The sequence below is a fragment of the Lactuca virosa genome, chromosome 7 (genome assembly GCF_052849685.1).
Source record: "Lactuca virosa cultivar CGN04683 chromosome 7, Lactuca_virosa_CGN04683_v6, whole genome shotgun sequence".
Lineage (NCBI taxonomy): Eukaryota > Viridiplantae > Streptophyta > Magnoliopsida > Asterales > Asteraceae > Lactuca > Lactuca virosa.
Window position 1 is genome coordinate 239,076,066 of NC_136432.1, and position 14,931 is coordinate 239,090,996.

A 14,931-nucleotide genomic window follows, 5' to 3' on the forward strand; every position below is an offset into this window, starting at 1 on the left:
TATCCCGATGATGATCCTTAGGATAGGTCCCTTAATTTAGATACTTTAGGGACATGAAGTGAGGATAACGGGAACGGGTAATTGGGTTGAATGATTTGATGAAATTAAAGAACTTAATTATTGTGGGTTGAAAACCTTATGTGCTCACCAGGCTCCGAAGCCTGACTCACTCAGTTTCTTGTATTATAGGTAGTGGCGAAAGAGCACATGACTGATGATCTGATGAGAGATCTATGGATTATAGGTCATTAGAATAATAGATGTTTGTAAGGCCTATACTATTTCTGTTTATTCTTATGTACCGTATTGACAATGAAATCCCAACGTTTTTAATATAATTAAACACATTTCTTCAGAAATGCTTTGATAAAATCTTTATCATATTTTTGGGAACAATTTCCGCAACATTATTCCTCAAAAGGATACTCTGATTTTAAAATAAAGTATAAACAAATCGGTCTTTTCTTGCTGTGAAATTGGGGATGTCACAATGTTGGCTTCAAATATGGTTACAAACTCGGATTCTGGGGTTAGCCTCACTTAAATACCCCATAACTTCCATAATTGGCTCTCAAAGTATCACAAAATGACTCCTAGACCCATATACATGATCAATGTTCATTTTATTACACTTTGGCCCTCAAAATATAACTTTAAACAATTGAAAAAGTTAGTTTAAGAATAAAACTTAACGGAATACTAACATCGGTGATGGATAGAAAATCGGGTCGTTACAAGTTATAAATTTGAAATTGTATCACAGTCTCACGAGTATGCTACAATATCTTACTTTTACTTATCTAGATCTTACGTAAGTTATCTAATAGATTTGATTTTTATGTATGATCCCTATAAGCCACACTTCTCGGTTCTCAAGAGAATTATTCGTTATATATGTGGCCTCACAAACTATGGTTTATAAATTTATGTATATTTGTTATAGGGACTTATAACTTACTCTGATGCTGACTGGGCTGGTAGCCCCAATACCATACACTCCACATCAGGTTATTTTGTATTTTTGGGTTAAAATTTACAGTCTTTGTGTTCGCAGCAACAACAAACAATTTTTAGATATAGTGTCGAGACTGAATGTCGTGGTGTTGCGAATGTTGTCATTGAAACAAATTGGCTAAGAAATCTTTTACGAGAATTTCATCGACCGCTTGTCAAAGACACTATTGTCTATTGTGACAACGTGAGTGTTATGTACTTGTCTAACATCTTGGTTCAATATTAGATGACAAAAAAAAGTTTGTGATCGACATCCACTTTACTAGGGTCTTCGTTCCATGTTATTTCTCAGTTTTCGATCTAGTCCCAACGTTCAGACTCATCCTCTCGTTCAGACTATAAGGGGCTGATAGTGTATATTTATTTATGCTTTGTACTCCCGACCCACTTGTCAGTCCTACCCGATGTATACATTGTAATTTTCCTTTTCATAAATAGAAAACGATAATGAGAAGTGGATATTGGAGGGAACATAATTAGTTAACAGTAGATATCATCAAAGAGACTAAATTTATAGCATTTATATGACATTTTAACATGTATAGGTTAAATTTACTACCGTTTACTTTTAGATTGACTCATTTTGTATCATGCATTCTCACTCATGTACATTTTACATTAAATTTGTTTTATATTCTAACTAGGTTATAACGCGTGTGGTATATGATAGACAATAATAAAGTTTAAATTACAAAAAAAACATTTATTTAACGACAAATTGCAAACAAATATTTATATATAGTATGTCTATTGGTAAGCATATAATGTATGTACAAATAATATTTTAAATGTATATAAATTTTAAATAATGTTCAATCCGGTGCCAAAATGATGACTAGTAAAAGTTTTAGGTCGTACAAACTATAAATTACATTGCCGAATTTCAAATGTAATGGGATTTGAATTTAAATAAGTTTAGCAAGTTTGATTTTGCTTAAAATTAGATGATTTGAAATTTGAGAGGCAAACAAATAGACTTAGAAAAAGATGTCTTGTATAGGACATATTGTTTAATAGAGTGAAAAGTGGCGATTTTAGATTTTGTTTATTATAAAAGATAGAAGATAAATGATTATAAAAATGAAACCAAATCTTGGTCTTAGCAAAATCTATTAAAGGATCGAATCAAACGAAGATTGATTTATATATTTGAATTATACGATTTTATTTTATTTTTGTTATACAAATGTGTTTCCTTTTTGTAGGTCCCACTCGAATTCTAGAACTGTGTATTTAATAAAACCATGTATTTAAATAACTACAGTTTGGTATAGTTTTATCTAATTTGTTCGATATTGGGTATGGTACATATAAAAACAAACTATAAATTATAAAAATAGGAATATAATGTGAAAATAAATTATATTCTAGATAATTGAAATTATATATAGAGATATACGGTACAGATGAATAAAAAATAAAGTGAGGCAAGCATCGATCAAACTTTAGAGGCATGAGTTTATTGGAGTTCGCATAAGTCACACGAAATCATCAAATGATCTTTATTTGATTTGTACCAATGATAATCACAGTTCAATCCAAATGATCATGTGGCCTAATTGACATGAAAATGGCAGCATACTGCCTAAGCATACGGTCACTGCCATTATTCTCTGCACTTATAATAGCCATCACCGGCCTCATCCTCGCCATATACCTCCTCCACCCAAGCTGGATATTTACTGCCGCCCATGTCCTCCAGTTCGAGGAGTAATATCTCACTGTACGCTTCAGCCTCTCGTTTGCAAATTTGTACCGAAAATGGTCTGTAACATACTGAAGATGGTTGGCATCCAACCCAAATGCATGTGTAGCTTCTAAACACGTAAATGTAGCCGACGATGATGGAAGCCTGTTTATCAATGGTCTCCGAAGGCACCATGATAGAAGCTCATCGCCGAAGTAGCCTCCAGGGTCCAGGATGCTTGTGGCTACAACTCCTTTACTTAGGTTTTGGTAGCTTTTTACACGCCCTTGAACAATGAACACCATTCGTTGCACTAGATCCCCTTCCCTGATGATCTATTGATAGAAAAAAATATGTAAAGTTTTTTCAAAAGATCAAAGATTTGAGCGAAAGATCTCCGGCATAAGAACCGAGTGCCCACAAGGAGCTCAATCAACACGAGAAATGACAACACTGGCTTTGCAGTGGTGAGACTCGAACTTCTTAACCATTTCTACAATATACATGGCCACCACAAATCAAAGTGTGCCTTAGAGTACAAATGAAAAAAGATTTTCTTGTAGGCTATAAGGTATTAATAACCCCATGTGGTGAAATTGCAGAAATCTCAGGCTCATACAATACGTACCCTGCAAAACAGGTGGAAAGGACCAAAAAAGTGGTGGCCAAGAGTAGAACCAAGGCAACTCTTTTGGAGTGTGTTAACTACTCCTATCTTCTTCACCAATAAGCCACCCTTAATATGCAAAATTTATGAAAAAACGATAAAAAAAGATTTGCGCTTTGTGGTACCTTTTCATCTTTTGAAAACACAAGCGGCTTAACACGATCGCAGATGTTATCAAGAATAAGATCTTCCAAGTTATGGAACAATGGTACCTGAAACATGCATTGATGAGAATTGAAAATTGACTAACTTAAGGATCTAGACAGATGTGGTCTTTAAAAGGCCTAAATTTACCATTCGGATTAGATCAATACACAAAAACCGTTTAATATCTCGTCTGAGGCCTTCTGGGAACTCTTTAATCAATTCCATCTCATCTTCTCCACCCATCAAAACCCAATTTTGAAGTTCATAATGGCGAACTCTATGTCTAAGACGCGATGGCAATTGTCTCCTTTTCATCCACCACTCCATATCTCGGCATCTCAGTTGCATTTTCTTCTTCCTCGCCATAACAGCATGCAGAAACACCTATGGCAATCATAATCATTAGAAACAACCTTTTTTTCTACATTGCAACCAGCATCACCAAATAAACTCTGTTAAACTTTTCACCTGAATATTACCAATCAATAAGGTGAATAGCATCAAGCCACTCAGCACGATGCAAATACTGAAGATCACTTCGACCCAGTGACTAGTGGGCTCAAGATCATTCCCGAAAGTGCTGAAATCAAAGTGTAATATGATCACATATTTGAGACCAGCAGCGAAGAATTACATCAAGTTATAGTTTATTTACCTGAGACTCATTAAACCCCAAAAGATAGGATAAAGAATTTTTATCCTTAGCGAGTTGCTAGAGATCACAGGAAGCGCCCACTGATAGATACCATAATGGTATGGTCCATTCGTATCTAAACACAATGGCATTCTCACAGCATGCATGGTGAAGTTTCTATTGCATGGATTTCCTGAGGTTCCTGAAAACTGGTAGCAAATCTCCTCGGCGCACGAAAGGGTAAGATCGCATGAGTTTTTGTTTTCACATTGTTGTCTAAGACACAAAACCACTCGTTGTATTGCCAAAACGTACCAACAGCCCCCGGCAACCTGTTGTCCACCAAAAACCACTGTAATCATGCAGACTATTAATGGAATAAATTAAAGGAACTTATATCATTAATTCTTACATGAGAGGCAATAAAATAAGTGATTAGATTAAGGGCGAAACCCCACCAAATGGTGCCGAAGATGTAGCCGGTGACCTTTGCCATCCGTCTCATTAAGTAGATGGAGTGGTAGACTTTGGGGAGGAACTGGAGCATGAAAACTAGCAGAAGGGTGGTCATGATCGTTTTTATTCGCTCTTCTTGGATAAGTTTCGGAAGTACCAACAAGAACACAACCTTGAAACAAAATTGAAATCAAGTGTATAATGATTCATTTTAAGTGTATTTATGGCATACATTGTTTTGGATTATACTCATTTATCCGAATACAAGATTCAAACTCATGTATGTACAATTTGAGATGGTGAGATGGTGTGTAGGAAGACAAAGAACGATAAGAAAAGAATGGGGAGATTTTATAAGATTCTTAGGTACAAGAATCTTTTAGCTTATGCATATATTTTTAATATATTAATAGTATAAGAAAAGTAATAGAATAAACAATAAATTAATTTATTAGAAAAAATATTTAAGAGAAAAATAGTCTTTTATGTATAGAGGGATAAAACACAATAAAAACTTAAAATAAAATAAAATAAAAAAATAAAAAAAATTCTATATAAAATTAAAATAAAAAATAAAGACCAAATAAAGGCCAAATAGCAAATACGTATATTACCGTGAACCACAACAACTATTTCTATAAGTTTATTCTTATGTCCACTTGACGGCAATTTATGACAAAAACTTGCATCATTTTGTCTATTAAAAAGTTCAACTCAAAATAAATGTGATATCAGTCTTACTGATTAATTAATTAACATATTTACGTTATCGTTATATTACTTTGGCGAATATCCGTACATTAGTAAAAGTAATGCTTATCGTAGAGCTTAGTGTCACTTATGTTGCAAGTGGGTCTTTCATGTTATGGAATAATAACTAATATACTAAACTTAATACATGATTTAAAAAATTTTCATTATTTTGAACTCTAAAATTAAAAAGATATATAATAAAACCACATAATTAGACCCTACGGTGCACCATATACCGCACATCACGGTATCTAAGTTGGCACCGCGGCGTGCGGGAAACACTCAACCGACTCTGAAAGAAAACTACTGTATGTCTGCCGCACGAGATGCTCTCACTATAGCGATTATCCTTTTTTTACGATTGGAATTGTCTTTTTAGGATGATAACATTTTTTCCCCTATATATATTTTTTTAAAAATCCTATAAATTAACACTCATTTCTCATTTTAGAATCTCTCAACAAACACAAAACTCTTTCTATACTTTACAAAAAAATTATTTCAAAATGTCTTCATTTTCGTCTATTTCATCCGAGAGAAAGTATACGACAGAGTTGGACACAACAACATTCGCACTGATTTGATTGAACACATCTTCAGTGGTCGAACGAATCCCGTTGTCGACGATTTTGTTAAAGATGATTTGTTCGAGATGACGAAGCATAAACGTTTGAAGGTGATTCGGGTGAGAATTATGATGACGTAGCGAGCGATGATGATTAGATGTCACATATTATTCAATTATCTTTCGATTATTTTTTTTTAATTTAGTATGTATTTTGTTTAATTAACGAATTATTTTCCTTTTTATTAATTGTATATAATTACATTTTATTCAATTAGATAGCTAATTTTGTTAGACCCTTCGGTGCGCCCGATATCACATATCGCGGTATGTGATGTGGCACTGCGGTGTGCGGTAAACATCACACCGACTCGTCATGTTCCACCACGGTAAACATGTCGCACGTTATGGTTTCATCGCACGGTATTACCCTCGATGGTAGTACTTTGTGCATAAAAATATATATTGTGGTAGGCCTGGTAAGGTATGTTATAAGACCCATCAGTTTTGTGCTGTGAAAAAAAATATAATGTGGAGATTAAAACTATGGTAAGGTACGCAACGTATGTTAGGACACGCACCAGTCTTAATGGTAGAATATTTTCTCAATTCTTTCTATTTTTTTCAAAACATTAATCACAACTATTTTATATTATCAATATAATACATTTCACATTAGTTAAGGATTCTTTTCTTTTCTTTTCTTTTCTTTTTTATTTTTATTTTTAATAATCTTTTTTGTTTGGTGAATGGTACTTAACTTACGATATACAGTAAAACACTGTGTTATGTTATTTGCGTTAAATATCACGATGCAGCGACGAAACTAATATATAGTCAGGGGCAACACGTGCTACCCATTATTTTCTTCCCACAAAGTCATAAAAATGCTTGACTTTTTTATTATAAATATATAGTGCATCAGCTAAATACTAAATGAATTAATAATTAGCCCGTTTAATCCTAAATGAATTAAACCCGAAGGAGTGGTATGTAGTTTGGCCGCACCAAGTGCCACATAGGTATGGGAACAACACCCCCCCCCCCCCTAATGTGGTCTTGGGTGCAGTTTGGCCGCACATCTCCCCATTTCTACCACGTTTTTTGATTGGATGACCATAAATTGATCGTTTTAAGGATCAAAAAATTCAAAATTTTTTTTTTATTATTTTATCTATTTATTACGTAACACCATCGTTTCTACACGTTTAACCTTGTGGTGTTAATTTATGGCACTTTCGTCCAAACGCCAAGAGTTTGGCATAGGACGCTCAACGTTCAAAGGTTAGGCGTTCTATGGTGGATGCCAGAAGTTTGCACGCAGAGACGAAATCCTAATTTTTAGGGTTTGCATCCTATTTAAGGATCATTATGACCTCAAAACCCTTCACCACTCCAACATCCATCCTCATTCGAAAACCCTAAGTGTGTATGAGAGTTTGAAGCCTTGTGAATCTTTTTGGTATCATTTTAGTGTTCTTGATAGATAAGGAATATCATTGGAGTGTTGGTGTTGCTCTCAAGCTTGTGGATCTGGACTCTTGGCATCTTGGAGCATCATTTTATGGTATAAAGTTCTGAACTTGATCATCATATCTTTAGATCTTGTTTATGCTAGAAGTTTATGCATATTAGCCACATTTTCTTGGTCTTTTTGGGTAGGAGTTACCTTAGACCAAATGAGTTGTCCTTTTGGACGTTTTAGGGTAGATGATAAAAGTGTAATCTTGGAACTTCCTTTCACTCCATGCAAGTTTTGAAGTGTCTTAATGGGTTAAAGAGTTGGAGTTTTAGCTTTTGGGCTCATTGTAACCATGCATGGCCATAAAGTTTGCAACTTTATGGCTTTAGACGTACCATTATGATTGGATCTGAAGTTTTAACTAATATCTTAAGCCATTAAGTCATTGGTTTGGAAGTTGGTGAACAGCGAGCAAACGCCAGGCATTTGCATGTGAGCACTCAACGTTCGGACGCCATGCGTTGTAGGAAGGAACGCTAGACGTTCTGTGAAGAAGCCCAATGGGTCGATTTTGGGCCTTGGTCCATTAGGGATTTTGGGCTTTGGACTACCATGTTGGGCTTCCTTGGATTTTAGGCCCATGATGGGTTCGGGCCCAATTTGGAAGAATAGGCCATATATATTGGGCTTTAGGATTTGGGCCTTTGTATGGTTGAGTTGGGCCTTGGTTTTGGGCCAAGTTAGATAAAGGGTAAATTGGTTTTTTACCTTATCTTAGACTCTTAGATATGGTTCAGAATCTAATTATTAATTGGATGTGTTTATGATGACAGCGCGGGGATTTGTCGGACCAACAGACAGAAATTTATCTTGGTGATTCAGTAGTTAGAGGTGAATTTACTCACTGTGTTTAGCGGGTCAAACGCACCAATGTCGACCCATGGTTTAGTATGTTAGGATGCTAGATATGTGACTCTTGCATGTGTTATGTGATGGTATGCTTACCGGGCAAGGCCCAATTCCAGGCGGGGCTCGATGACTGTATTGTATGTTATTGTCTTTATGATTATCGCATGTGTTCGTATGATTATATGTTTATATGTATACTGGGTGGGGATCGATGCAAGGCAGGGCCTGATAATTGATAGATCTGTATACAGACCGGGGCTTGAAACATGGTGGGACCTGATGCCGAGCGAGGCCCGATGAAGGACGGGGGCCCAGTATATGATTATTATGTATGATATGTGATATTTTGGGGAACCCACTAAGCTTTATGTTTACGATTTTCAGTTTATGTTTCAGGTACTTCTGGTTCGAAAGGGAAGAGTTCGAGATGATTATAGAGCACACATCACCTTATTCTGCATTTTTGTGATTTACTCTGATATTTTATGATGTTTTGATACACTTTGATCTATCTTGGTTTTATGAAGATGTTTTGGATTACGGTTTTCTTAATTTAAAAATGAAAATGGTCTTCTTTTTTTGGATGTTACATATTACCTATATATAACCCTTCCTTTTTACCAAACTTCACTTAACTTCCTTCATCTTTTACCATTTTTTCTTAAAAAAGTTTTAGACAACCCAAGACATTCATATGATCAACCGATTTATTCGTCCCCGTTTCATGTGTTTTTTTAAAGGTTGTAGGTTTAAGTCATGTTATGTTTTTTTATATAATGTAATGTAATGGATTTTAATTTCGAATTAATGAAATGTTATGTTTTTTTAACAAAATTAAAAGTTTTTATTTAAATTAAATTGTTAAAAAAAGTGTGGCATCACTCCTTTAGTGTGGCAAAAAACCATACCTTTATGGTAAAAACCGACGAGTCTCTTACGTGACAGTGAAAGAAGTACGATTTTTATGACATCACTCACTTTAGTCTTATTAGCCACAAGGCCCATTGTACCCTTTTCCTTTTATTTATATTATGTATGTCATATAATCAAATCCCTCAATACATAATAATTTTATTGAGATATATCATATACATTAAATATGTTAAGTACTATAAAATTTTATTTAATTTCATACCTCATTTTATAGCTAAGGAAACAATCAAACAAATAATCAAAAAACTGAAATAAATAAATAAAATATTAATTAATATAGGTGAACCAAACCAAACTTGGTTAACCCAAAAATCATTTAACCCAAAGTTAATACGGTTCGCTTTGGTGGCCACACCAAACCGTAAAAACATCGTTTTCTTTAGGGTGAGTGCGATGCGGTTATTAACCAAAACCTCACCAGTAACCGTAAATGCGGTTAATCCATTTTCAAAACCGTTTGGTGCGGTTATTTTTGCGGTGTGTTAGGCGGTTATTTTTGTGGTGCGGTTTTGTTTTGTTTTTTCTTTTCGGTTATTAATCATATGAATTTGGTGTGGTTATTTTGTGTGGTTTTTAACTGCGCTTTAGAGTTCAAACGGTTTTAAGAGTTTAAAATTATTACTTGTAATAATAAAAAAAACATATAATATAAGACAACTAACTTAAATTACAAACAACTAATATATTGAAAACGTCAAATCACTAATAATTAACAATAAATATCTTTAAATTGTCAAATTTCACAATTTTCCAAAGTTAAACATAACAGTGTTGTCTTCTAGAATTTTTATGTTTTTTTCATCCATGAAACTTATCTTATTTTTAATATTTAATTTATTAATAATTAATAAAAAAAATGTATATAATATATGCGGTTTTTAAAAACCAATAACCGCAACGCACCGTAAATTTACGGTTTTTGAAAAACAGAAAGGCTCACCATCGGTTTTTATTGCGGTTGCGGTTTATGCGGTTTTTACGGTTAATTTTAGTTGCGGTGCGGTTTTTGCTCACCCCTAGTTTTCTTATTACCTTTTATTTGCGATTTTTTTGTGTTAACCCTTACAAAAGTTTCCGTTACGCCACTCACGAGAAATAGCTTAGGTTGAATTCATTTTGCTACATATTTTGCGTATTCTCTTTACCTTTATATAACTATATATAAAACATATTATTAAAATTTTAGTTTTTTGAACAAAGAAATTTAGATAGTCCTAATCCCCCATATTTTGTCATATGGCCTTTTTAACAGTTTTTATATATTAAATTTAAGTTTTATAATTTTAACGATTATTCATAAAATATATTAACATAACAGATTCAGTAAACAAATAAAAATCTAAAAATTTATTGATTAATAGGAAAGACGTGGAAGATGGAAAGTGGGTTATCCGAAATACCTGAGGAACCGGCAGTACGACGAATATGTCGTACCAGAAGCCTTTAAGTGATCGCACATAATGCAATGCGATAGACTTCGGGTCCCACACCAGCTTCCCACAACCAACCACAAGCGACTCACGTGACACATAAGCCACCCGAAACTGTAACCATATGTGGACGACATGGAAGCAGTCAATCATTGTCCGCAGGACGGCCACGACCACCGCAAGACCGCCGTCCATGTAAAGACACGGCGTACCCCCACGGCCTATTGACAGCGAGTAGAAGAACAATGGGTCAACAGCCAACGCCATACCACGAGCAAGCAACACAAACCTATTCCACCTTTGTACACTTTTGCTCCTTGGATCATACACTCGCCTGAACGACAACCCTGAAGACGACAGTGGTCTCCGTTTTCCGGCGGAATATCGGTTCTTGATGATCTTGGAACCGGGTCTGTTGCGGATGGGGATGAGGGATGAGCCGGCGGAAGCTTCCCATTCCGGTTGTTGAGCTTGGTTGCAGCTAGTGGAGTGGAACACCGGAACACCTACTTGAGTGCATGCATAACATTCGGTTGTGAACGAAATTGGGTGACTTTCATCGTCCAGATCGTCACCATGGTTTAGTTTGCTTCTCTGGTCTAACATTCTGATGGGTGATCACTGATCTTCAAGCGTATTTCCACATCGTGGAGATATATGCGTTGGTGGGCAAATAAACTCACCAAAAAGATTTGATTGATGGGGACGATGATATGACCCAAAGCCTAGCGTTCTCGTGGTTTGTCTCGTGAATTTTTAGGGTTAGTTTTGTTATGGAGCAACGATCACAAAAGATGACACCGTTAAAAAACTATAAGTCTATAATCAGGTTGGATAAGTGGACACAAAAGGGACACCGAACTTGATGTTTTTTTTTCTGTAACTGTAAACCCACAAGGACTATGGTCATATATATAAAGCAAATAATAATGGTTTTGGTGCTATTGAATTTGCATTATTCAGGCTATTTGATGTACGAAATGTATCAATTTAATCATGTATATTGTCGGAGATGTCATTAGATACTTGAATTATTGTTATCAACAATAAGAGCGTCTTTTGGGCTTTTTTTTTTCTAAAGTTTCTTCAAACAAATACATTTAAAATTTGAAAAAAAAAAACTATTGGAGAAAGCTTTTTCAAAATAAAGTTTTATCAATGAGGTTGTCACATACTACGTAATATTATTTTATTAATTTTTTACTTATAATTTACATTGTGGAACCAATAAAAGAAGTTATTAGAAAAAAACTGATTTAATGTGGATATTTGTTAAGATTTTTAGTTCATAGATAAGACATTACCTTGTCACCAAAAAACTTTGTGAGAACTGCTCTTTTATGATAGATGATGCTCTTAGATATAAAAAAATGTCGAAAATAATATCGGATATAGAACTGAGTTAGTCACCCATTTGCATCATAAACTTAAAAGGAGAGAAGTTGACAAGTCAAGGACGAAATTTCACTTTTCTAATGTGTGACGTTTTCTCATATTATGAGTTTAAAATGTTGATTCGGGAAAAGGGAATGATATGTGTTGATTATAGATGTAAAAAAGTGTCACGATAAAAGAATGACACATCAAAAACAAATATGGAATAGAAAAAGAAACAAAAGAACATCTCAAACTTATGGTAAATGACAAGGTAGCAAGGCTGTTTTTTCACGGTCTCCACATATCTTCCTGTCCCACAATCATTTCTGGAAACGGAAATCGACATTATGGTTATCATGAGAAAAAAAAAAATCATATTATCCCTATTGGAAAATTTACATATACCAATAGCATTTTACAAATGAGTATGAAGTTTGTAGCTAGGCAAATTTGTTAAATACCAAAGAAATTAGTGACGTAGAATTGAAATATCAATTTGAACAATTGGCAACAGAATTTAAATGCTATTCAATTATCTTTAAGCAAAAAATTTCCAATTCTTATTTATCAATGAAATTGATTACTGTAATATTGTTTCAAATAAACGAGAATAAATTATACACATAAACACAATATTTAATATGGCTCACTCCACATAAATGAATATTCTTATTCTTGAGAATATTCTTATTCATAAACTTAGAAAAAGATTTTTAATACAGTTAGAACCCTAACTAGCAGTCTTCATTATATGGGCATAGTACACATCAAGAAACTCTAAAGATTGTCCAGCTACACATATCTATGAAGGTCCATACTGTGACGAGATAAGTGTTTGTTATGTATGGCTTGGGTATTTATCAAGTGGATGTTGGGTACGTATGGGGTTTTATTTATTTTGTTTGGACACATGTAATCAATTTTCAAGTCACACTTAAAGTTACCAACTTTCGATTTTGGGTCCCTAGATCAAGAATAAACTTTTCAGCATAAATAATTAGCATAAATAATTATAATGATAAAATAAAAAAAAAGCAAGGAAAATGTTGAGGAAAAAAAAAACAAAAATTAAGTAACAGTACAATCAACCCGAAGGGGTTGTTAACCCAAATTAACGGGTGACCTGTTGGGATACAACAAAACGAGTTAAGTACTTCAAACAAATCGATAAATGATTTCGGTGACACTAGCGGAATAAAACTACTGAAAAATTGCAAACGAAATTGAACACGATATTTAACGTGGTTCGGTCTAATCTGACCTACATCCACGGGCGAACGAGAGAGAGGGGATTTTATTAACACTAAAGAAAATTACAATCATACAAGGCTTAAACTGCACTTGTAATCTGATCACTCACAATATTGTATCACTCTAATTTTGGCTGCTAAATTTAGACTCTGCACAAAATATCTCACAATATTTTCTTTGGAATTTATCTGCTCAAAAGGCTTGTTATCTGCTCTTTGTTTTGAGCTTGTGAGATTATATTTCTGAATTGCCGAAGGACCTATTTATAGTTGGATATTAGTGCATGAATTCAATCTCCACCAATTAAATAATGCTCCACCAACAATTTGTAAATTCCACCATTCAATTTGTCTGCCAATTGAAGAAAGTAGCTCCATAGCTTGAAATAATTCCATCTGCACATGGAGAAAATGGAGTTGTGATAGTGATGCAATAATTTCCTTTTGCCACAAACAATTTAATATTGCTTTAGTGGACGTCCAATAATTTCCTTTTGCACCGTAACAAGTGGACGTTCAATAATTGAATATTAATTCAATTGTTAATTGCTAAGTTACATTTATGGCCCTTAAACTCTTAGGAACTTGTCAATTTGTTCATGACTCCATAAATCTTAACATGACCTTCCCTATGGCTATCAATCCAAAGAAGCATTAAATTGTAACTCATCAGCTAGATCAAAATATACATTACCAATTGTATTAACATTTGTAAAACTGAAGATATGTTGGTAATTATAATTTAATTAAAATCAGTTTTGTTCTTAAGGAGTGTACGTTTGCCGTACGTCGATGCGGATATAGATCTAGAATAAATTAGCATAGAAAATGGATGAAAATGGTAATTGTCCTAAACAACAAGAGTGATTTGTCCACAACATAACATTTTATGCTTAATGGATGAAAATGGTAATTGTCATACATAACATTTTATGCTTAATTAAGTTGTACAATACTACATTTTAAAACAAAAATTGTTGTGTATAGAGAAATTTTGCTGTGTATGAATCACCTCATTTATATAAATATATTCAATATCGAAACGAAAACTATAAGTAGCGTAAACTATACATAATATAGGGACGAAAAATATAACTATCATCTAATCTTCATAGAAGAATCCAATTGTCCACATGACACTCCACATATCGTTTTTCCTCAAATATGAATTTACTCTAATACCCTTCATTCCTTTTCATTTTCGGTTATTTTGCCCTTCAATTTATATATTTTATTTTGATTCTATTTTATTTAACAATTGATATGTTACTTATCTTTATTTTTGAACTTTTGGTTATAAATGGTTTAGTTTGGTAAGCTTTAAAATCACACTACTAACAAACCATGTATTAATTCATATTATATTAAACGTCTATATTGGATATTTAAATAAAAACATATTTTAATTTTAAATAATCAATATAATAGTCTAAACAAAATATAATAGTCTAAGGTCTAACAAAACTTATATCCTATTAGCTTAATAAAATTTTATAAATATTTTATCCATGATTTCCACGGGTTGTAACCTAGTAAATTAATAAAACCTAACCCTGCGACAATCGTTTAGAATGATCAAAAATCATTTAGTGAAATCATTATACCCACATTAGGTTAAAAGGTATGGTCACTATCAACCTACTAGAA

At 33.7% G+C, this 14,931-nt stretch overlaps 1 protein-coding gene across 2 annotated transcripts; it reads right to left on the reverse strand.

Moving 5' to 3' along the window:
* Positions 1–2,353: 2,353 nt before the first annotated feature.
* Positions 2,354–13,530, reverse strand: LOC145124312 (cyclic nucleotide-gated ion channel 2-like). 2 transcript variants are annotated; one of them, XM_079059602.1, is made up of 8 exons: positions 13,395–13,529; positions 10,628–12,360; positions 4,562–4,777; positions 4,171–4,481; positions 3,984–4,095; positions 3,663–3,899; positions 3,494–3,580; positions 2,354–3,036 (listed from the first exon to the last, which is right to left on the reverse strand). In XM_079059602.1, the coding sequence occupies exons 2-8, from the start codon at positions 11,261–11,263 to the stop codon at positions 2,548–2,550; spliced, it is 2,088 nt and encodes a 695-aa protein (XP_078915728.1). In that variant the 5' UTR covers positions 11,264–12,360; positions 13,395–13,529; the 3' UTR covers positions 2,354–2,547. The 2 variants fall into 2 exon arrangements, with proteins under 2 accessions (XP_078915728.1, XP_078915727.1); XM_079059601.1 differs by having other exon boundaries at positions 10,628–13,530.
* Between the last annotated feature and the right edge of the window lie 1,401 nt (positions 13,531–14,931).